This window comes from Tachysurus vachellii, chromosome 6 (genome assembly GCF_030014155.1).
Source record: "Tachysurus vachellii isolate PV-2020 chromosome 6, HZAU_Pvac_v1, whole genome shotgun sequence".
Classification (NCBI taxonomy): Eukaryota; Metazoa; Chordata; class Actinopteri; order Siluriformes; family Bagridae; genus Tachysurus; species Tachysurus vachellii.
In genome coordinates this window covers 3,601,027-3,622,796 of record NC_083465.1, presented here as the reverse complement: position 1 = coordinate 3,622,796, position 21,770 = coordinate 3,601,027, and the positions used below count along the sequence as shown (strand labels likewise).

The 21,770-nt window shown below is 41.1% G+C and overlaps 2 protein-coding genes across 3 annotated transcripts; both read right to left on the bottom strand.

The window, feature by feature from the left end:
• Positions 1-6,511: 6,511 nt before the first annotated feature.
• Positions 6,512-11,975, bottom strand: dact2 (dishevelled-binding antagonist of beta-catenin 2). The gene is made up of 4 exons (XM_060871794.1): positions 11,571-11,975; positions 9,485-9,617; positions 9,066-9,362; positions 6,512-8,902 (listed from the first exon to the last, which is right to left on the bottom strand). The coding sequence occupies exons 1-4, from the start codon at positions 11,856-11,858 to the stop codon at positions 7,047-7,049; spliced, it is 2,574 nt and encodes an 857-aa protein (XP_060727777.1). The 5' UTR covers positions 11,859-11,975; the 3' UTR covers positions 6,512-7,046.
• A 3,080-nt stretch (positions 11,976-15,055) lies between these two features.
• Positions 15,056-20,804, bottom strand: eif3s6ip (eukaryotic translation initiation factor 3, subunit 6 interacting protein). Of its 2 annotated transcripts, XM_060871792.1 has the most exons (15): positions 20,685-20,804; positions 19,124-19,163; positions 18,817-19,030; positions 18,598-18,677; positions 18,421-18,482; positions 18,261-18,330; positions 18,104-18,177; positions 17,820-17,991; positions 17,453-17,607; positions 17,178-17,348; positions 16,893-17,026; positions 16,619-16,792; positions 16,179-16,368; positions 15,974-16,054; positions 15,056-15,365 (listed from the first exon to the last, which is right to left on the bottom strand). In XM_060871792.1, exons 1-15 carry the CDS (start codon positions 20,709-20,711, stop codon positions 15,294-15,296), a joined length of 1,716 nt encoding a protein of 571 aa, XP_060727775.1. In that variant the 5' UTR covers positions 20,712-20,804; the 3' UTR covers positions 15,056-15,293. The 2 variants fall into 2 exon arrangements, with proteins under 2 accessions (XP_060727775.1, XP_060727776.1); XM_060871793.1 differs by lacking the exons at positions 18,598-18,677; positions 19,124-19,163; positions 20,685-20,804 and having other exon boundaries at positions 18,817-18,895.
• Positions 20,805-21,770: the final 966 nt, after the last annotated feature.

The window sequence follows — 21,770 nt, the reverse complement described above, 5'->3', positions numbered from 1 at the left end:
GGTAGAAACCAGATGTTGAGTTGAAGGAAGCAGGAGTTCTTTATGGACATACAGGGAAACAGACACTCATGAGTGCCATCACACTTTTGCTCAAATCCCAGTTTACGGACAAAGCAGATTCTAATCAAATTAAGAAAGGTTAATATTCTTCTAAAAATTGTTCTAAAAACTTCTCCTGTAGTAAAAGTTTGCTTTCCAGTCAGACAATAAATTAAAATTATACCATCATACCACTGAAAGCTTGATTCTTGTTTGAAGGTGGCGCTAATTAAATTAGCCACAGGTTGACGTTTTCCACCAGAGGGAATCTGTATTCCTGCGTATTATTAACTTTAGATCAGAGAGAATAAAGTGGCTGGACGGGAAGAACTGTTTATAGCTACTGTAACATAAAGGATTAAAGGAATAAACTTGTTTCCATGATGTTCCACTGCATTAAATGTCACAATAAATGAATAAAACGTATATGCATTGTTGGACTCTTTGATTTTATTCCTTATTTACGGAAAAGTTAATCGCCTTTAAACCCACTTGTGTTATAGAATGAACCTGAATCTTATCAGCTTAGTTTATCAGCTGCCTTGGTGTTTTTTTTTCTTCTCCTTTTTCTGAAAAGCAGCACTAGTTCAAAAAAGGACATGCTTTTGACTCTAAATGCGTGTTAATTTATCGTGCGGTTTCATGCATGTGATTTCTTAGCCTTGACTCTGACTTGTTTTCCACACTGCACCGTCTTCTTGACACGCAAGGTATTCGCTTAATATGTTTGTGAATGCAAGCGCGTGTGTGTGTGTGTGTGTGAGAAGTATGTGCTGTCTGCGTATTTAGACAACCTGACCACAGCATGGAGTAGTTTTGTGGACAATGTGGTGTAAAGAAAGCGTGAAAGAGAGGATTAAGCACCAGCAGGCAGGATGTGTACTGAGATGGGTGATGGGCCTTAGTGTTTCTGCATTTACTGTCCTAGACACACACATTCTTCTCCACAAGGAGCCAAGAGTTCACTTTAAGACACAAAAAAAATCATGCTTTCTGAGTTTACTTTTCTTCTTAAATCTGTGAACCTTACTCTAGCTCCTTTCGTATTCATGAGTTTAGGGGATTCAGCTATCTCTATTCATATGTACAGTAAGCAGAAGGAGGAAGAGTCCATTCCCGCCCCATTCACAAGCTGTCTAACGCTCGTAGAAACACAATTAGACAGAAAGTCTCACTGGAGTCACGTCTCCACAAGCCAACTGCTCAAATCCACACAAAAAGACCTGAATCCCAGCCCAAAAACTAGCTATGCCCTGGAAATGGTGGATACATTTGTGTAGTCTTTGCGTACGAAGCAAATTCATAGTTTTGCTCATGCATTTCTGATTTACCTTTATCTGAAATTCACCTTTTTATTCATCACTTGGTTACTACTCTTTAAGGGAAGACGCATCATAAACGGATCTAGTCCAAAAATGTAGAAATGATTTACATGAAACTTGTCACTTTCAGCTACAGTGTCTGGCCTTAACCACACAATATACACAATGATGCATTACTACACAGTGATTATTACACATTACATCACAAAAGAAACCAAAGGGGGAAATGTATATGGAACAGAAAGCCTTTTAGTGAGGTGGGAAACACTGGAGGTCTACAATCGTCAATAGAAATGCTTTCTCTAAGAGAAAGAATTTCTAAAGTTCATAGAAAACAGCATTTGTGCCCAGTGTAACTTCACTGTAGTTAGAAATGTAACCTATCAAATACTTATGGTTATTTTTGCATTAATGTGTGAATCTGTTTTACATCTCATGCTGGATACATTCTTTTCCCTGTTATACATTAGGAAAAAAAAGCCCTGTTAACTGGGCATATTTTGTCTGAGTCACATGTTCAAATGTAGGACCTGAATTTACTGAAGATCAAGGGAAAGATAAAATGTGTGTGTGTGTGTGTGTGTGTGTGTGTGTGTGTGTGCGCTTGTGGATTGTTTCATCTGTGTCCCATTTTTAGAGCACATCTGTGTAAAAAGCTTTTCTCATCAGGTTGAGAAGTATATTCTTGGGATTTCTCACTTCAGGCTCTCTCTCCACACACACACACACACACACACACACAAACCTTTGTCTCTTTCGGGTTTTTAAATGAAACAAAATAAACTACTAAGGTACAAAGGGGGTCACCACAAGGTCACAACCGTCCTTCGTATAACCATATGATTCTTATCCTTATGAGGACATTGGTTATTGTTCCCATCAAAACACACTCCCCCATTTTAGCAAAACCTAAACAATATCTCAGACATAACAAGGTCTGAGGAGAAAGTGCACTGAATGGAACAGGGGAGAATATGTTGAAAAAGAAACGAATCACACAGAATGAAAGAAGGTGATGGTGTGAAAGGGTATCTCTGTCTGAGCAATAACTCGGTGATTTGTGGCCAAGCCTAAAGGGCTGCCATTTGGCTAGGGATTACCTCATCTTAAATGGAAACCCTAAAGCTTTTCCAGCCTCCCCCGATCCATCTCTTCTTCTCACCTAACTCTCCTCTGCTTCAATTAGCACCACTGCTGTGTAGCTGCTTTCCCTTTCCCTTTCTCCTGACTTTCTATATTATATCTAACAAGAATTAGCCTTGAGAAAGCTGTGGGAAAGACCTTTGTGTCTGTCTTTAGCCGACAAGCATGATGTAATGTTATATCTTGTATGTGTGTATCTTTCTGAAAGCTGCTCAGCACCAAAGTAATCCGAGGTCCTCAGAAGTCAATGCTGCATTGTGGGATCAAACCACCATATTGTGTGTCTGTGTCAGCTATTTGTGTACAAAGTGTAGTTTGTTCCTCCAATTGTTCATTTACGAATGAATGACACTTCATAATTGCATTTATGTATTGCATTTATTGATGTGGCGTTTTCTTGTTATGACTATATAACAAAATTCTTTCACATGCCTTTCTTTATATTCCGTTTTTTATTTAACAAGACAAAATTATATTTTTTTGCTTAATTGTGCCTCTTTTTAGTACTGAACAACCAGTATGCACAGGTAGAAATCTTACAGACTGTTACAACAGGGCGATACTTGGATACTGGACACTCTATTTTTACCAGAAAACGGGGCACGGTGGCTTAGTGGTTCACACCTCACACCTCCAGGGTCGAGGTTCGATTCCCGCCTCCACCTTGTGTGTGTGGAGTTTGCATGTTCTCCCCGTGCCTCGGGGGTTTCCTCCGGATACTCCGGTTTCCTCCCCCGGTCCAAGGACATGCATGGTAGGTTGATTGGCATCTCTGGAAAATTGTCCCTAGTGTGTGATTGCATGAGTGAATGAGTGTGTGTGATGGGTTGGCACTCCATCCAGGGTGTATCCTGCCTTGATGCCCGATGACGCCTGAGATAGGCACAGGCTCCCCGTGACCCGAGGTAGTTCGGATAAGCGGTAGGAAATGAATGAATGAACTTGATATCCATGATATGATTCCAAATTTGAAAACAAGCTTGATTATGAGTAGCAAGTTCCTTGATTAGTGTTGTTAGCTCTTGCTTTTGTGCCTCACAGATTTGTACCCAAACAATTTGGTGGCATTTCTGAGGCGATCCACATTCTTAATGGGTTTGGAGTCAAAGGTATAACTTCTTAACTTAAATGTTCAGCTGAACAGATGTATAGACTTTTGGGCTTGTCACATGTATTTCTTTAGAAATGTTATTCAGGTTTGTTGCATGCATGTCTGTGCATGTATTAGCAGGAGTCCACTGACAGTTAACATTCGCACATGTCCTCTCAAGCCCATTTCCGTGTTTATAATCTGTAATAACTCACAGACCATTAATATGGGTGTCGCAACCGTTTTGTGTTATGCTGACGACTTGACAGCGTCAAGAAACACTTGCGTTAAACCTGTATTTACTAGCATGTAAGTAAGAACGCTCCAAGATATTTGGACTTTTCATGGTGTGTGGCATGTCTTTGTTTATTAGAATACCTTCTCCAGTCTACTTAAAGATGAAGCGGTGAATATAATTAATGGGAAAATAATAATCCTCCTCGTTCCTACTGTAGCTTTCCTTTCATGAATCCTTGGATCGTTATATTGTGGTTTATATTTAGACAGCTGAAGAGTTGGGGGGGGGGGTATTTTGTTCAGCACTCAGTACTGAATCAGATCAAAGAATCAGAGAATCATATAGATTGATTCACTCACGTGAACAAAAAGTCCGCCAATCACCTATCGATTAAAGCCCAAAACCAGAATAGGAATTTTTATGGTTAACTTAAAGACTGAAATATAACATCATTTCATGGCTCTAAAAGTAGAGGACAAAACATGGCGTGGCATACTATTATAAGAAAATAATCAATCGGAAATACTCAATAGTTACTCTTAGCAGCCCAAGCAGGATTATTTACCTGCGATATTGACAGCATGCTCATGTTTCATTTCTCTTTATTACACAATTAAAGAATGACACATCATAAGTTGTATCCATTTTTAGTTGTGGAATGTCTGCAAATCAAGTTATTCCTCATCCGTTATAGCAGCTGGAAGCGGTCATTTTCTCTCCAGATTCATTTGTGTTTGTCCTAAAGGCTCTCCTCCCATAAATGCAAAATAAATGTCTCCTTACTGAAAACTTCCTTCCTGTCAATGTGTAAACATTTTTCGAATCAGCATAAGAACATTAGAGCCATGTTGAATGGATACAACACTAATCAAGAGAGGCGAAAGGGTTCAGAGCGCATCTAATAATGATGCCTGTGAGATGATCCAGCGACAAGCAAGGTCATGTCCACTGGCCTCGATCAAACTTCAAAGAAACACAGCTGGATCCTTCCTCCCCTCTGTGCCCACATTCTCCTTCATTTTTCTCCTCTTTTCCCTACTAGTCCATTTGTCGTTCTTTAGATTCTGTCCATTTCTAATCCCCTTTCTCAACAGGGCCAAGGGTCGCTGTAGCTACACAGGGTGGGTCAGAACCGAAACTTCATATGACCGATAAAACCCGCATGCGACCGTGCGGATCGTCTTTGAAGTTTTTGTTTTTGCTCATGCACAAAAAGAGCCTGTGTTGTTTTTAGCTTCATTTGCGACCATAAACTTGGACCAGACAGCCTCAGAGAATCGGAATCAGAAATAATTTTACTGCCCAAATAAAATTTGACTTAAAAGGAATTTGATTCGTGCGTTTCCCAGCATCTGGTTCTGAAGAATTACAAGCACTCATTAGTTACATATAATAAATTGTTCTAATTATTTTGGCAAATTCTCTTCCTGAGATTCATCCACCTGCAAACTGACTTAAAAACATTCCAAGCTCATTATATCATGCAAACTCCTTCCCACAGCTTTATTTAATTCCCTTTTTTTAGCAATTTTGGTGTTTACAGTGGACTTACTTCACTGTCTGTAGCCATGAGGAGAGGATCATGTAAACCTGTAGCTTGTAAGTAAAAGTTGATGAAATTTTGAGACAGTGTGTCACAGACTTAATCCTCTTAAAACCCTGTCTGACAGATATGAAAAGAGGCCCAACAGATCATGTGGGCTCCATCTGTGTGCTTGTGTTTATAGAAATGGCTCTGAATCAAGTACGGTACTTAAATCCTATTCCAACTTATTTAAAGTGCTGTAATTATAACCATATTAGCGATTTCCAATCTTATTATACTTTTCTTAGTTCTCCATCCAAAATAAACACACATACACACACACACACACACACACCTATCCAACATCGGAGCATACGCAAATTATCTGATTTTTACCAATTGACTAAGATTGTCAGATGCATAAAGCGAAGTTAAGCTGAATTTGAATTTAATTTAGCTCACTAACTGTTTATATGTTACCATGCATTAGCTAACACTTTAGTAAATGGGACAAGTGACAGAGCTTTCACTTGCTCAGTGAGCTAGCAAGTGAATTTATGATTTGTCCACCACTGCTGATACTCTTCTGTCATTCTGCCAAGGTAAACTTTACAACTTAGTCTGGTTTGTAATCTCGTTTCACACACACGTGCTTTATTAGCCTACTCTTGTGCTGCAGATAAGGATTGTGCAGATGATCAGTAAGAGATGTATGTGGGTTAATTGTCTGTTGAGTCTTTGGGTGCTGAAAATGTAGGGCACTGTAAAAAAAAAAAAAAAAATTATATATATAATTTTCTACTGTGGAAAAAAATGTCCAAAAAGTCAGGGACCATGGTAGTTAAACAGGGGTTAAACCATCTAAATGTGATTTATTAACCCTTTCTTAACATTGGATGAAAGGGTACAGATGGTGCTTCTTAGTATTTCTTAGTACTTTCACTGGTACAGAAAATGCCAGTCTTTTTCTTTGAGAATATGATATAGTGCTATATTATTTAAGCCCTATGATCAGCAATATGGCCTGTCACGAAGCATTGTAACCTCCATTTACACAAAAGGTCAACCCATGGACTTTTACCCAGCGAATTTCTGATGGATCAATATCTAAACAGATCTCCCACCCAATGAACAAGAACATTTAGAATCTTGAGTCATTTGAACATTAAATAATGTTTATTTGCAAGGAGATTAAAATGCAAAGCAAAAATCAAATGTGAAAAAAAAAAATCACACACAAGAGGCTTGTGAGAAACAAAATACAAGGTATTTTTTACTAGGTGACTTTTTTTGGTGATTTTGAAGACGGCAAAAAGAAACCTCAACAGAATATTTACAATAAACAGGTTTTATGTATAATTTTAAGAAGAAAAAAAACATTATTGGTGTCGTGTTCATTCTGTCTTTGTATTCAGTTGCCAATAAGAGTAGTCTTTGGTGCATGGGCAAATTCTTAGAAGCAGATATATAAGCTCAGAAATAAACATTTTAACACTGGCTAAATAAATTGTGAATTGGAATTTGTCTAAAATGGAGTGCCTTGCATAAAGATACATAACGTTACATAACATAATATCAGTTTCTTTCCCAAAAACTTGCACAGATAGTATGAACTTAAGAGTCTTTGAACCATCTAAAAGACATGGGAGAATACTGTAAACTTTTGACCATTGGAAGGAAGTTCGAGGACTAGACCAGAGTCATGACTTTAAGTGAGGCTGGTTGAAAGCGGCGGATCTTCTTCTTTAGCGCTCGGGATGCTTTGATGCGACATGAAGCTGGTTCAGGGCGAAGGTGTTGTTGGACGGACAGCCTATTGGCTGTGGGGCCCACAGTAGCCTCAGCCCACACCAGACCTCCTTCATCCTCATCTTCCTCGTACAGATCGTCTTCGTCCAGAGACAGGCTGCTGTCCGAGTCGGAACCGGTTTGAGATTCCTGGCTTGACTCGCTGTCTCCGAAGCGGTTGGTGGTATAGTCACTCAGCTCTCCCTCGCTACTCTCCACGATAGTGGAGTGGAAGAGTGAGGCACACTCTGCCGAGTATTCCGACTCACACCTGGGTGTGTAGTGGGTAGACAGAGGTGCCGGGGGGTATTTCAAGTTCAGATTGCTAAAGTAGGAAGCTGAAGACATGGATGGCTGAAGTGGACACGGAAAACCATTCCAGTGGCCCGATCGAGGTCTCGTGCTCAAACTTCGCACCGTTCCTGGTTTTTGTGAGATTCTGTGACTATGCACCTCCCTGGACCTCTGGTAATGGTTTGGGGGTGCAAGTGAAACCTGGATCTCTGAAGCAAGGGGCCATTTCTGAGAACTCTGCTTCTTTCTAGATAGGTTCTCCAAATCTGACAACTGACCCTTTGGGAGTCTGCTGGATTTGGACGTATGTTTCTGCTGCAGATATGACTGAAGGTGAGTGCCACATTGATTTCCAGGCCCCAAAAGACTCGACTCTGAGCGAGAACGAAGTCTGGGTTCCGTAGGTGGAGCATCAATCAACTCCCTTTCTGTACTGAATTGTTTTGGATTTCTTTCTGAGCGTGCTTTACTGTTATAACCTTTATCCTTTTCGTTCTCTCGAAATGAGTGCTTCAGATGGTGCTTCTTAACTGTCGGTTTCTCGTGACCCTTCTTCCGCAGTTTCACAGACTTTGTCTTCTTGTCTGCCTGACGCACCTTCATCCTCTGAGATCCTGCAGGCACAAACTGAGCACAAACAAACTCAGATTTCACTGTAGGAATGCAACCTCCATCTCTGCTTTTATTATGCTCATTAGGAAAGGTAAAGCTAGGTCTCCTTTCAGGAGGTTTTGTAACTGCTGATGCATCCTCAAGGCCACTCCCCTGGCGACACTGATCCCTAGGTTCATTTTCATCCGCTTTCTCTTGACCCATTGCTGCAGTTGTTTTTTGATTTCTTGTACTTGGTAAGTACTGGACAAAACACATTTGCCCGTATTCTTCTGCCTTAACGCTGTTCGGGTTCATTTGTTTTTTGTCAGCAGGTCTTGGTGGCGATTTCTTTCCATCCTTTACTGGATTCTTGGTGGACTCTATTTTCATCTGGAAGGGTCCCTGCACTTGGTCATCCTTCACTTGCTTCATTCTCAACCCAAAAAGCCCATAATCCTGAGCAACATTACTTGGAAGAATGTCTTTTTCCACACCCACCTCACTCCGAAGGCTTATCTTACTTGAGCTGCGTTGAAGCAGTTTGACGATATAACCTTCAGGTTTGGGGTCACTGTGCTCTTCTTTGAGATGCCTGTCCTTATAAAGTCCCACATTGGTGTGCTTATCCTGGGCATCTGAGGCCACAGGCCCTCCCTTCTCACCACTGAGAGAGAAGATGGGGCTCTGGAGGGCTACAGCATGCAGGGGGCTTGGGTAGCAGTACACTTCTATACCATTGCGGGATACAAGGTTGCTTTGATATTTGGGATCCATGGTGGGGTCACAGAATGCAGTGAAGATGGTAGAGGTTTTAACATCAACGGGTTTATAGTAGCCAAATCCAGGGTTGATCACTCTGTCAAGATCACCTGGAAAAACGAGATGAAAAACTTAGAACCATGGAATAAAATAAAATAAATTTGATTTGTATCTCTGTGGAAACCTTACAACAGAAACTTTACACTTCAAAAGATGGGTTGACTAACTATTTTAGTAATTAACACTCATTAGCCATTCAACGTTGGTGCTAACCTGTTGAGACAGGCCTTTGTCTGGCTCTCTCTGAGCTGAATGAACCTGTGCGTATTCCGCTGCTACCCAGACGTACGCCAAGGCCACGTGGAACGTCCGGCTGGGCCGTAGTCTCGTCCGCAGAGCGTCTACGGGACACTTCAGCCTGCAACTGGGCGTTACAGCCACGGGCAGCCGAGAATCCTGACGACAGTGGAAGCAAGCTCGCTTGAGATGAAGTTGAGAGACATTCGCTGTAGACGGATGTGCAGGAATTCGACAGAGAGCCCAAACCACCATCGCTGAGCTCGAAGAATCCTAAATGAAGAAATGTCCATGAAAGATATTAGTTATATGCTTGTAATGAGTTTTTCATTGCATGTACTTAAAGATTCATCAAATAAAAATGTACAAGTTTTTTTCAGTCGTAGTCTTTTCACCTGAACTGGGCCGGCTGTCGCTCTCCAAGTGTTCAGCGGAAGCTTTACGTGCGTCCAGTTTAAGCTCACTGATCTGATGGTCTAAATGCTGCAGGTGCGTTTTAAGTCCGACATCTTGTCTCCGCAGACGGGTCTAAAAGCAAAGCGTAAAATTTTGTAAAATGTATAACTCCAGAGCAACTCCAGTTGCTCTGTTTTTTTATTAATTCGTGTTCAGGAAACACTTTATCCTGGTATGTGTCGTGTTCATTCTGCACTCTATACTTTTGACAGGGACACAGGATTGTTCACAGAGTGGGAATACACCATGAATAGGATGCCAATATATCACATACACCCATATTCCCTACTAGGGGTAATTTAGAGTTCTAACATTCAAGGATGTTATTGAGAGGTGGGAGGTAACCAGGGAGCCAAATAGAAAACCCACACAAACACAAGGAGAACAAGTGGACAGTAACTCAAGCTCAAAACTGAAATAAGGACACTGTAATTGGGAGACAGTAACTAACTTGTTGCACCACCGTGCTCTAGTGATTTTAAGTGATTAGTTTTCACTGCTGGTGCGATGAGAGAAAAGCAAATCTAAATGATTCATGCTTTAAATGTACATGTCTACAAATAAAAATTAATATTAATTGGAAAAAACAATGAGCAAAGCCCTCATATAAAGTTCACCGATGCATGTGACTACACAGAGTCCTGTACATTTAACTGCTCTATTGACTAAGGAAGGAAAATAAAGAGGAAACAAAGGAGGCAGATTCTTAAAGATCTTTAATGAATGACACAGACCTCCTGGAGTTATAAGACATTTGGGGGAAGGAAAGTAGGAGGTTAAAAAAAAAGAAGAAGAATGAAGGAGTGTAGTTGACCATTAACCATGCAAGGACAAGGAATAGCCTGGGGGTGCAATGTTGAAGGTTCACTCTTCTCTCCCACAGAGAAACACAGACCATTGTGTAAACACAAACACAAAGCAATACAAGACCAAGACAAATACTAAACCGCAACACTGTATGCCAAATACTGACTCAAAGAATTACATATACATCTACTGGTGTCTGGATAGAGAGAGGCTACAATGAACAAACACATATTTACTATCTATATTCAAAATATGGGCAGTAACCCAAATTTTGAACTAAACAACCAGGTTCCTAAATTGATTAACACTTCTATGCAACATTGATTAACATTTGTTTACATCACTGTGCCATGCCATTTACACACAAACAAATTGTGAAATTTCTTAGTTTCTCTAAGAGTAATTGTGTACCAAGAACAACACTACTTTCACTGTGTATCCTGATCTGCCAGTTTGGCAAGCTGCCACATGCATGACCAACCAGCTTTATGGTTTCCACTTGACTCGCATTTTATTTTCATGCGCTTCATTCCCTTTAATTGGGGGCCACTGTTGCATGAGAAAAGTTACCCCATTCACTGAGCAGATCCACATCCATCCTCTGGAGGAATTCCACCTTGGGGAGCTACTGTTCCTCTGCCAGTCAATAGTGTACAAGAGTTCACCTAAAGTGCAAATGTTCACTAGAGACAATTTTCCCAATCCTCCAGCTATATTTATCCATTTCCAGCTCTCATCAGTTCATGTTCGTTCTACAGAAACTCTATACTTTCTATCCACCATGTTACTCTATACATGGTTATGTGTGTTTGGATTGAACTGGATCGGATAACCTGCACTAAGACTTCAGCCTGGGGTCAAACCTGTGTCACCAATCCGTGGTCATTTGGTTCTCTGTTACCATTCTAATTAAAGCGGGTTAATGATCAGAGACGGAAGCACCCCCCACCCTCCCAGCCCTGTCCCTTGGATTGAACCTTGATTTATGGCCACCCCCATCTGCGCAGGCGCACCAATAAGCGCTCTTGGTTAGGGTCAAGAAGAAGATGCACATAATATATTTCAATCCTGAGCCTTGATCAAGATGTTCTTATGAACTTTTAATGACAGCTGGAATGTTTGCATACAAGTCAGTCAGATGTTTTCATGCCTAGAACCTTTTTCAGATCATAACCCTAATTTACGCTCGTGCTCCACTTTTTTATTTGTTTTTCTTACCAGTTGCTGTTTGAGGGCTGTGAGTGTTGTCTCCAGCCGCTGCTGCTCCTCTGCTCTGTTTGTATCCTCGTCACTTTGGTGTAAACACACATCACTGCCCACACGCTCACTCTCCGTGTCCGTGTCCACGCGAAGCGCCCTCTGCACCAATGCGCCCTGTTTCTCCCGCAAATGTTGAAGCTCTTGCAGCCCGGCAAACGCCGCCCGCAGCCTCTCCGCCACCCTGCCGCGGTCCAGGGCCGCAGGCACGACCGCATTTCCAGACATTTCCGATTTTCTGCTCAACATTTCTGCAGAGGTTGTTAAGGCATATCCAGAGGCGAGATCAGTGATGCTCAGCTCTTGTGCGTAAAACCAACTCTGTACTGCAGGTCAGCTCTGCAGACCGGATACAACAAGCGGCTCTAAACCACGCCCACAGAAAGGGAAAGGGCGTGGCGTTTTCATCTGGTTAAGGCAAAACATCTGTCTTCTGCAAACCACCTACAATTCAGTGATAATTCACCAGTTAAGAGAACGTACATATATTTAATGTATTCAAACGAAGACAAACACAGTAGTAACGAATGTCATTGTAACTAAATTGCTCTGAAAATGTCTTCATCTAAAAAAAAAAAAAAAAAAAAAAGCTTCCTTGTACTATTTATAGTTTCACTCATTTTTACGTAATTATTCTATGGTTTATACAAAAAGTTAGGGATAAAGAAGAAGCATGGATGGGCTTTGGGTATTATTATTATTATTATTATTATTATTATTATTATTATTATTATTACGAAGAAGAAGGAGGAGGAGGAGGAGGAGAAGCAGGAGGAAGAGGAGGCGGGGAAGCAGAAAATGAAGGAGGAGTGAAAGAGGAGAAGGAGGAGAAGCAGAAAATGAAGGAGTTGGAGGAGAAGGAGGAAGAGGAGGAGGAGGAGAAGGAGGAAGAGGAGAAGCAGAAGATGAAGGAGGAGGAGGAGAAGGAGGAAGATGAAGGAGAAGCAGAAATTGAAGGAGAAGCAGAAAATGAAGGACGAGAAGAATGAGGAAGAAAAGCAGAAGATGAAGAAGGAGGAGGAGAAGCAGAAGATGAAGAAGGAGGAGAAGATGAAGGATGAGAAGAAGCAGAAGAAGGTGAAGATGAAGGAGGAGGAGGAGGAGAAGGAGGAAGAGGAGGAGGGGAAGCAGTAGGTGAAGGAGGAGAAGCAGAAGATGAAGAAGGAGGAAGAGGAGAAGCATAAGATGAAGGAGGAGGAGGAGAAGGAGGCAGAGGAGGAGAAGCAGAAGATGAAGGAGGAGGAGGAGGAGGAAGATGGAGGAGGAGGAGGAGGAGGAGGAAGATGAAGGAGAAGCAGAAATTGAAGGAGGAGAAGCAGAAAAGGAGAAGGAGGAAGATGGAGGAGGAGGAGGAGAAGGAGGAAGATGAAGGAGAAGCAGAAATTGAAGGAGGAGAAGAATGAGGAAGAAAAGCAGAAGATGAAGAAGGAGGAGGAGAAGCAGAAGACGAAGAAGGAGGAGAAGATGAAGGAGGAGAAGAAGCAGAAGAAGGTGAAGATGAAGGAGGAGGAGGAGGAGGAGAAGCAGAAGATGAAGACGGAGGAGAAGGCCAGTCGTTGATTTATTATGCAGTTCATACAACGTACTTGATTTTTTTCCAGCTTTCATATTCAGGCCACTCCACACAGGTGAGATGATGATGATGATGATGAACCTAGATTATCCTTTTAACTCAATAACTTGTGGCAGAGCTTCCTCTATGCCGCATATTTAACACTTTTCTTACTGATTAAATATCGGATCTTTTATTCAAATATATTTGCAAAAAAAAAAACTATTAAAGGTGTCAGAGAAAATGTCTCGCGCTCTCCGGATTTTGACAACAGCGTTGTTTTGGTGCGCCATCTAGCGGTAAGAATAATGAAATTATTGAAGAAACTATGAAGAATAAAGTCAGATATTTTTAAATATATATTTTGGCACCACTTTCACCTAATAACCAATAAAGGAAATTTTAACTAATTTACAATACAATTTTATTCCTAACGCTGTTGCTATGTACAAAACAATTTATATTTGTCAATTTTGCTTTGTATCATTCAACTAATGATAGAATTGCTAACATCTAGAATGATAATCTAAAATGATTTGCATATAAAGTGCATAACAGTTCCATCTGTTAAGGGTTAGACTGGGATTCAACTGAGAAGAATTGGGATTTTCTTGAATCTTTTTGATGGGGGGAAAAAAGTCACCTTATAATTTGTAGATATTTTAGCTTGAAATGTAGTAACAATATCAAAAGGATTAGATAAAACAAATAAAAAAAAAAAAGATTTAAGTAGGGGGTCACGGTGGCTTAGTGGTTAGCACGTTTGCCTCACACCTCCAGGGTTGGGGTTCGATTCCTGCCTCCACCTTGTGTGTGTGGAGTTTGCATGTTCTCCCCGGGCCTTGGGGGTTTCCTCCGGGTACTCCGGTTTCCTCCCCCGGCCCAAAGACATGCATGGTAGGTTGATTGGCATCTCTGGAAAAAATTGTCCCTAGTGTGTGATTGCATGAGTGACTGAGAGTGTGTGTGTGCCCTGTGATGGGTTGGCACTCCGTCCAGTGTGTATCCTGCCTTGATGCCCGATGACGCCTGAGATAGGCACAGGCTCCCCGTGACCCGAGGTAGTTCGGATAAGCGGTAGAAAATGAATGAATGAAAAAGATTGAAGTATGAAAAAGAGTGAAAAATATCTATAAAGTCTATAAAAAAAAATACACAGCTTAAAAGTGCGTTATTAGAAATGTACAATGTAAATAGATTCCCTAAATATTCTAAAGTTTCTTTCGCTCATGTCATGCTGTTTTTTTTTTTTTTTTGACACTTGTTCATTTTACATATTTCTTTTCAAAACAGAAATTAGATTCATGATGGTGTTGATCACAAATGATCTCCTGTGTTCTAAGGGTGTTCCTGGATGTCACGGTGTGCAGCCCTTTGTGTATTAAACCGGTTTCCAAAATCCTCAAAGACAGACTTATGAAGAACTCTGTAAATATTTGTTTTAGGCCAAAGACCTGGCGTTACCTTGAGCTCTTTGAGTAATGCAGGTGTTTGCCATCATATACATATTGATATATGGAAATATCATAAAGTTCCGGTTTGCAGATAAATTCTGGTGTCACCCAGATGAGGATGGATTCCCTTTTGTGTCTGGTTCCTCTCAAAGTTTCTATCTCGTGAAATCTTTCCTTGTCACTTTTGCCTCTGGTTTGCTCATGAGGAATAATAATAAAAAAAATGTAAACCTAAACCTATATTCTGATATATACATATTACCCTAAAGCTACTTTACAACAATATCTGTTGTTAATAAAAGTAAATTAAAATGGCAACAATTGTTGCACTAAATTCCTGTAAAATCTTCCAAAACTCAATAATTTAAGCAAGAATATACATTAAAATAAAAGTAAAACGTGGAAGAAAAAAAAAAAAAAAAAACGTCGGTAACCATATATTCACCACATCAACTTTATTTTTTCCCAGCCCACAAAAAATCCTTAATGTGATCGTGGCAAACTGGACGCTGGAAGTCGGGAAATATGAAAGATGGTACTGTATCTGCACCATCCATGATAAAGGGGAGGCTTCTCAACTCTTAGTAAATGTCAAAGCTGGATTAATGCATCTTCTGCTGAAGCTGCAGTGCAGGAAAAGGAAAGACAAATGTTTAAAAAAAAATTCAACGAGTGCTGTTATGATCGTGATGTAGCACTGGTGGAGGTGGTGGTGCCAGACATGGACATCTTCTTCAGGGTGCGATTCAGCTACAAAAAACAAGCATAGAGATGTCAGGGCAACTTGTTTAATACTGATTCTGTATATATGATTGCACAATATACATGAGATTCTGTGTAATTATGTTAATGATTTTTTTGGCAACACAGAAAGTTCCTCAAAAACATCGCAAAACTGAGTGGAACCGAATCTGAACACACAGATTATCACCAGGCAAGATGAAAGTTCATTCATTCATTCATTCATTTTCTACCGCTTATCCGAACTACCTCGGGTCACGGGGAGCCTGTGCCTATCTCAGGCGTCATCGGGCATCAAGGCAGGATACACCCTGGACGGAGTGCCAACCCATCACAGGGCACACACACACACTCTCATTCACTCACGCACTCACACACTACGGACAATTTTCCAGAGATGCCAATCAACCTACCATGCATGTCTTTGGACCGGGGGAGGAAACCGGAGTACCCGGAGGAAACCCCCGAGGCACGGGGAGAACATGCAAACTCCACACACACACAAGGCAGAGGCGGGAATCGAACCCACAACCCTGGAGGTGTGAGACGAACGTGCTAACCACTAAACCACCGTGCCCCCCCCAAGATGAAAGTTGTTCAATGAAAAATGTTCTTACTTCCTCAAACTTGTGGATCTGTCGAATAAAGAAGTCTCCATAGCGACGGGCCACCTTTGTGTCTGCAATGTGGATCATGTCCTGGCAAGAGACAAATGAAACATAGGTCAGAGTGGAAGCTTCTACACAATGGGAAGGTTGGAAGGTCTGCTGTCCTTTGCTCTTTCTCACACACACACACACACACACACACTCTCTCTCACACCTTATCGATGTAGAAGTCGACCTCGGAAGCTGACTGAAACTCTCCGTCCAGCGCTGAGATGCCACTGGTCCACACCAGGTTCTTCATTTTGTGCTTGAACACGAGCAGCTGGATGCGGAACTCCTGCTCGGACATGTCCAAAAATCCTGCCAGCTTTGCCACGGGCATGGTGGTATAGAGCTTCAGGAAACTGCAGGCAAACAAAGAAAAGCATCGTAACACAAATACCCACAATATTCTCATTGTTTTTGTGGTTTTTCAATGCATCACAACTCCTAGCGCGCTATTTTCAGGATGCAGCTAATTCCCAAACCACACAAGATCGCATGTCATTAGCAAATCAATACATAATCACACGATAAATACACGACGACATAGTAGATGCACTGTTTGTGACATGACATCGGTGTTCTGAGGTAAAACGTGAAGCGAAGACACACCTGCGGATGGTGGAGAGCTGAGCCTGCTGCTGGACTTCCTCGGCGAACACTTTGAGCTGCTGCTGGAATGGTTCTTTATGATAATTCGGATGCACGTTGTCGTAATTGGGAACGACGGGAGACAGGAACTTGGGACACGCGAAGCTGAACAGCTCTTCAAACACTTGCAGGTCTCTGACACAAACAACAACATACTTATTGGATTCTCCATTTACAGCTCTATAGATTTCACAGCAATGTAATGTGTGTGTGTGTGTGTGTGTGTGTGTCTCACCCTTTCTGCATGCGCAGCATCTTGTCTCCGTATTTCTCTCTGAGCTGCGTGTGAATGCTTTCGTCGATCCTCATGGGGTACATGGTCAGTGCGATGGCCAACAACCCGTGCATCTGTTCATTCTGCTTGTTAACCTGTTAAAGTCAAACACTCTTTAATCCTCTTTCCAAAATCTCTAATGAAGACTCTAGGACCTAAAACATTCCTTTTCTTTTTATCGTTAACCTTGAAGAAGCACGTTTAATATACAACGTAACGTGAACCTGATAATATAAGTTTGCTGACCATCTCGTATTTGTACGTCGATCTCTGGAACATGTTCCTGGTCCTCTGGATGTAGAGTAAGATGTTGGCAAAGACACGAATGGCGTCCTGGTAGCGGCGCATCATCAGATAGGCGAAACCCACATAGTAATAGGTAGTGATCTGGCACTCGGGTACACGCGAGTACATGCTCTGTGTGGAATATTGGACATTTTAGATTAGATCTGTGTATTTATCTACAGTATGTCTTTTTGACCTGATAACTGATATCTCAATAAACTATAAGCAACTTTTACCTTCTTGTTGAGTTCAATGTTCTCCAGAACTTTGATGGCCTGGTAATAATCCCCCAGCAAGGAGTGTAGCCTCAGCAAACCTACTAAGCTGAAGTAGCCCAACATCTTATAGAGAGAATGACGGCCATATTCTCCAGCCACGCTCTCTGGATCTCCTTTAACACACAATTACGCAGTTAAGTCAAGAACGATTTCATTCATTCATTAGCGTTCAGCTAGATTATAAAAATAATCCATAAAGCTGCTCCATCCAGGAATATTCTGGTCCATTTATCCTCCACAGAGATCCTGGAGTATGAGAAAAATCTAGACTCAAAAGGGAAATGAAAAGGTCCATCAAATGGAAGGTTCTCTGTGTTGCTCTTACCTCCGCTGGTGTAGACCTCCAGCTGACGGTTGATGTTGCTCTTATCCACCAGGGAGTGCAGAACGTTCAGTACACTGTGTACGTTCCAGATCTTCGGGTTGTTCCTCAGGAATTCGATCTCCTCCTCAGACTTCTTGGCTGTTTTGCAGCGGTACTGGCTGAACGATTGGAACTAGAGAAGGTGCAGTCATTTTTTTAGAATTATTTATTATTATTTGTCAAAATTTGCCCTACGTTTGAAGCCATGGCCTGTTCTGTGCTTAGAAGACTCATTTTAGCCTTACCTGGTAGATGAACTCATCGATAATGTCCCAGAGCCACTGGTTAGGAAGTTCCAATGGAGCAGGACCATCAGCATCTAATCAAGTCCAATGATGTCTTTCATTAAATAATTACCGATCACACAAAAATACGAAAGACACAAGCACAAGTCGGACTCACTGAGAATATAGTTGAAGAGGTTGCAATAATTGTAGTAGGATTCAAATCTCTGATCGAGTGTTGGGCCGCCCTAAAAGAACCGAACAACGTAAATGTTAGGAGTAAAATCCTATTTACTCTCTAGGATAAAACACGGCAAAATAACCTCCTAAGTACTTACGCTGACTTTCGCATAAATGTGTCGGTAGTAAAGCTCCTTATAGAGGATCAGAAAAACAGCATCTGCATTTAAAAAGATGAACATAGATGAGTCTGGACCTGGAACGTCACCTCTCAGAAAGAAAAGCCAATGTTTCTCACTTGTATTAAAATACTAAGAAAATGCTAAACAACTCACCGTTTCCTACCAAGGAGGCAATGGCTTCTGCCTCTGGCCATGGAGATGTCTTAAAGAAACGATCGGTTAGCTTATTCCAGCTGTCAATCAAATAATAGGGCAAAGAAATTATTTTGAAGAAATCTGTTAAAACAATAGTAATTATAATCCACGATACTAAGCAATATAAGGAGCTTCTAAAATGTTTAATTATACATTTCTGTATGTTTCTGGTTCTACCTGTTCTCATAGACATCCTGGATCTCGTAGATCTTCTGCTCGATGCTCTCGCTGGAGACGCGGTTGGCCTGCAGCTCATACACCTTCTGGTCGATCAGGTCCGAGATGGTCTTGTGGAAATACTGCAAAAAGTTCTTGATAACCTCTGGGATGACGTGGTACGTCTGCTGGTGCTCGTACTGACGCTCATACGCCAGATCCGCTTTGGGATCCCCTGCAGAAATGAGAGGATTTCAGGTAGTGAGTCATTAGTATGTATGTATAAGACCCTACTGCAGGCTGCATGCAAACAGGTGACGTTACTCACCAGTATGAAGATCATAGTCACTGTAGCTGTATGGCTCATACTGTGTGTGTGAGAGAGAGAGAGAGAGAGAGAGAGAGAGAGAGAGAGAGAGAGTGATAGAGTGAGTGAGAGAGAGAGTGATAGAGTGAGTGACAGAGAGAGTGACAGAGAGAGTGACAGAGAGAGTGATAGAGTGAGAGTGATAGAGTGAGTGACAGAGAGAGTGATAGAGTGAGTGATAGAGTGAGAGAGAGAGTGAGTGACAGAGAGAGTGATAGAGAGAGTGACAGAGAGAGAGAGTGATAGAGTGAGTGACAGAGAGAGTGATAGAGTGAGTGACAGAGAGAGTGATAGAGTGAGTGAGAGAGTGAGTGAGAGAGTGAGTGATAGAGTGAGTGAGAGAGTGAGAGTGATAGAGTGAGAGAGAGAGTGAGTGACAGAGTGACAGAGAGAGTGAGTGACAGAGAGTGACAGAGAGAGTGACAGAGATAGAGTGAGTGAGAGAGTGATAGAGAGAGATAGAGTGAGAGAGATAGAGTGATAGAGAGATAGAGTGATAGAGAGAGAGAGTGATAGAGAGAGAGAGTGATAGAGTGAGAGTGAGAGAGTGATAGAGAGAGAGAGAGTGATAGAGAGAGAGAGTGATAGAGAGAGAGAGTGATAGAGTGAGAGTGACAGAGAGAGTGAGTGATGGAGTGAGTGACAGAGAGAGAGAGTGAGTGTGAGAGAGATAGGGAGGGAGGGTGATAGAGAGATAGAGAGCGTGATAGAGATAGAGAGAGTGATAGAGAGAGAGAGCGTGATAGAGAGAGAGAGTGATAGAGTGAGAGTGACAGAGAGAGTGAGTGATGGAGTGAGTGACAGAGAGAGAGTGAGTGAGAGAGTGAGAGAGATAGAGTGATAGAGAGAGAGAGTGATAGAGAGAGAGAGTGATAGAGAGAGAGAGTGATAGAGAGAGAGTGACAGAGAGAGTGAGTGACAGAGTGAGTGACAGAGAGAGAGAGTGAGTGTGAGAGAGATAGGGAGGGAGGGTGATAGAGAGATAGAGAGAGTGATAGAGAGAGAGAGTGTGATAGAGAGAGAGAATAATTATTTTTTTTATTCTTACTGAACATAAGACATTATAAATAATCGTGTTAACTATTCATCACTAATTTAAACCAATTCAGTGCTCAATCGAAAGCCTTTAAGAAGATCAGCTATTACTTAAAGTTCATGTCTTTTCTAATCAAATGATTTAACACTGAATCTTTTACACATCATTTACGACACTTTCTCTCCTTGTTGTTAACGTTATTTACTTCCCCACCCGTATTCCAAGAGCTCCCGCCTCTTAAAACGCGATTGGCTGTTCCACCATATAAGCAGCTGTCTGATTTGACAGGAATTACTATACAAATGAATAGACCAATCATACAAAAGGGGAGGCGGGTCTTGTCGGAATACAGGCTAAAGAAAAAACATGACTCCTGGCTAACATGCTAGCTTTGCTGAGAGAGCTAATGCACGCTAAATCTTTATTTTTCAGATTGAATATGGACAAATATATTTCTATATATCTATATAAATAATAAAATCTTACTTCTTCCTCTTCAGCTGGGAAAGACATGGCGAAGCCCTGGTGTAGATCTGAGCACGCACGAGCTACCGGCAGTAGGAGAAAAAGGAAGCGCGCTGAACGTTGCTTCCGGTGATGGTAAGGCTGTGGAACACGCAAAGCATTGTGGGATCGCGAGTGGCTGATTCCTAATATACAGATATACAAACATAAATGTAATGTAACTGGTATATAAGATTACTATATATATTACTCTCTCTCTCTCTCTCTCTCTCTCTCTCTCTCTCTCTCTCTGTATATATATATTACAAAGTAGTACAGCTGCGTCTGGGAAAACTGTAATAGTAGGAGTTCACCAGCAGAGGGAGACATTTACCAGGGTTCAATTTTGCAGCAGTTTTTTTTTTTTTTTTTTTTTTTAAATTGGCTTTATATACGGCCAGATGACAGAACATCTGGGTTTATAAATCTGTGAAATATTAACACCTTCATTTCCTAATATGAAATCTTTATTTATTATTTTTATTATTTTTTATTATTGTCTAATTCCAGATGGTCAATCCACTGAACCCCATTCACGCTAATTTTAAGTCAGTTTGCTGCTTTCAAAACTATTAAAGGTCAGTTTTCTTTTTCAGGTATGTTCCAGTAGATACTAAGATCAGCATAAGAAGCAAATGTAAAACCCCCCTCTGAATTTACAGATGCAAATTACCCTACTTTACTTATTTTATCCTAGCAGAGTCAATCATCTTCATCTTCATCATCATCTTCTTCATCGTCATAATCTCCTCAACACTTTTACCAAAATACAAGAAATGAAAAAGAAGAACAAAGAAAAGTATAGACTATGTACATCACGTTAAAATCAATCATCAGTACGTTATTAGAAAGCAAGAAGAACGCTTCCTTGGTTCTTCAAGGGTTCCCTGAATAGCTATAGTTATTAAGGTTCATGTTTGAAACCCTTTCATGGAAGACTGGAAACTATAGTGCAGCTTTTTTAGTGTTTTTTAGTGTGAAAAATACAATTAAACAGGAGAAGATGCGAAAGGACATTTTTAAAAAAGAAAAAGAAAAAAAAAAAGGATCCAATAGAAGGATCTTTGA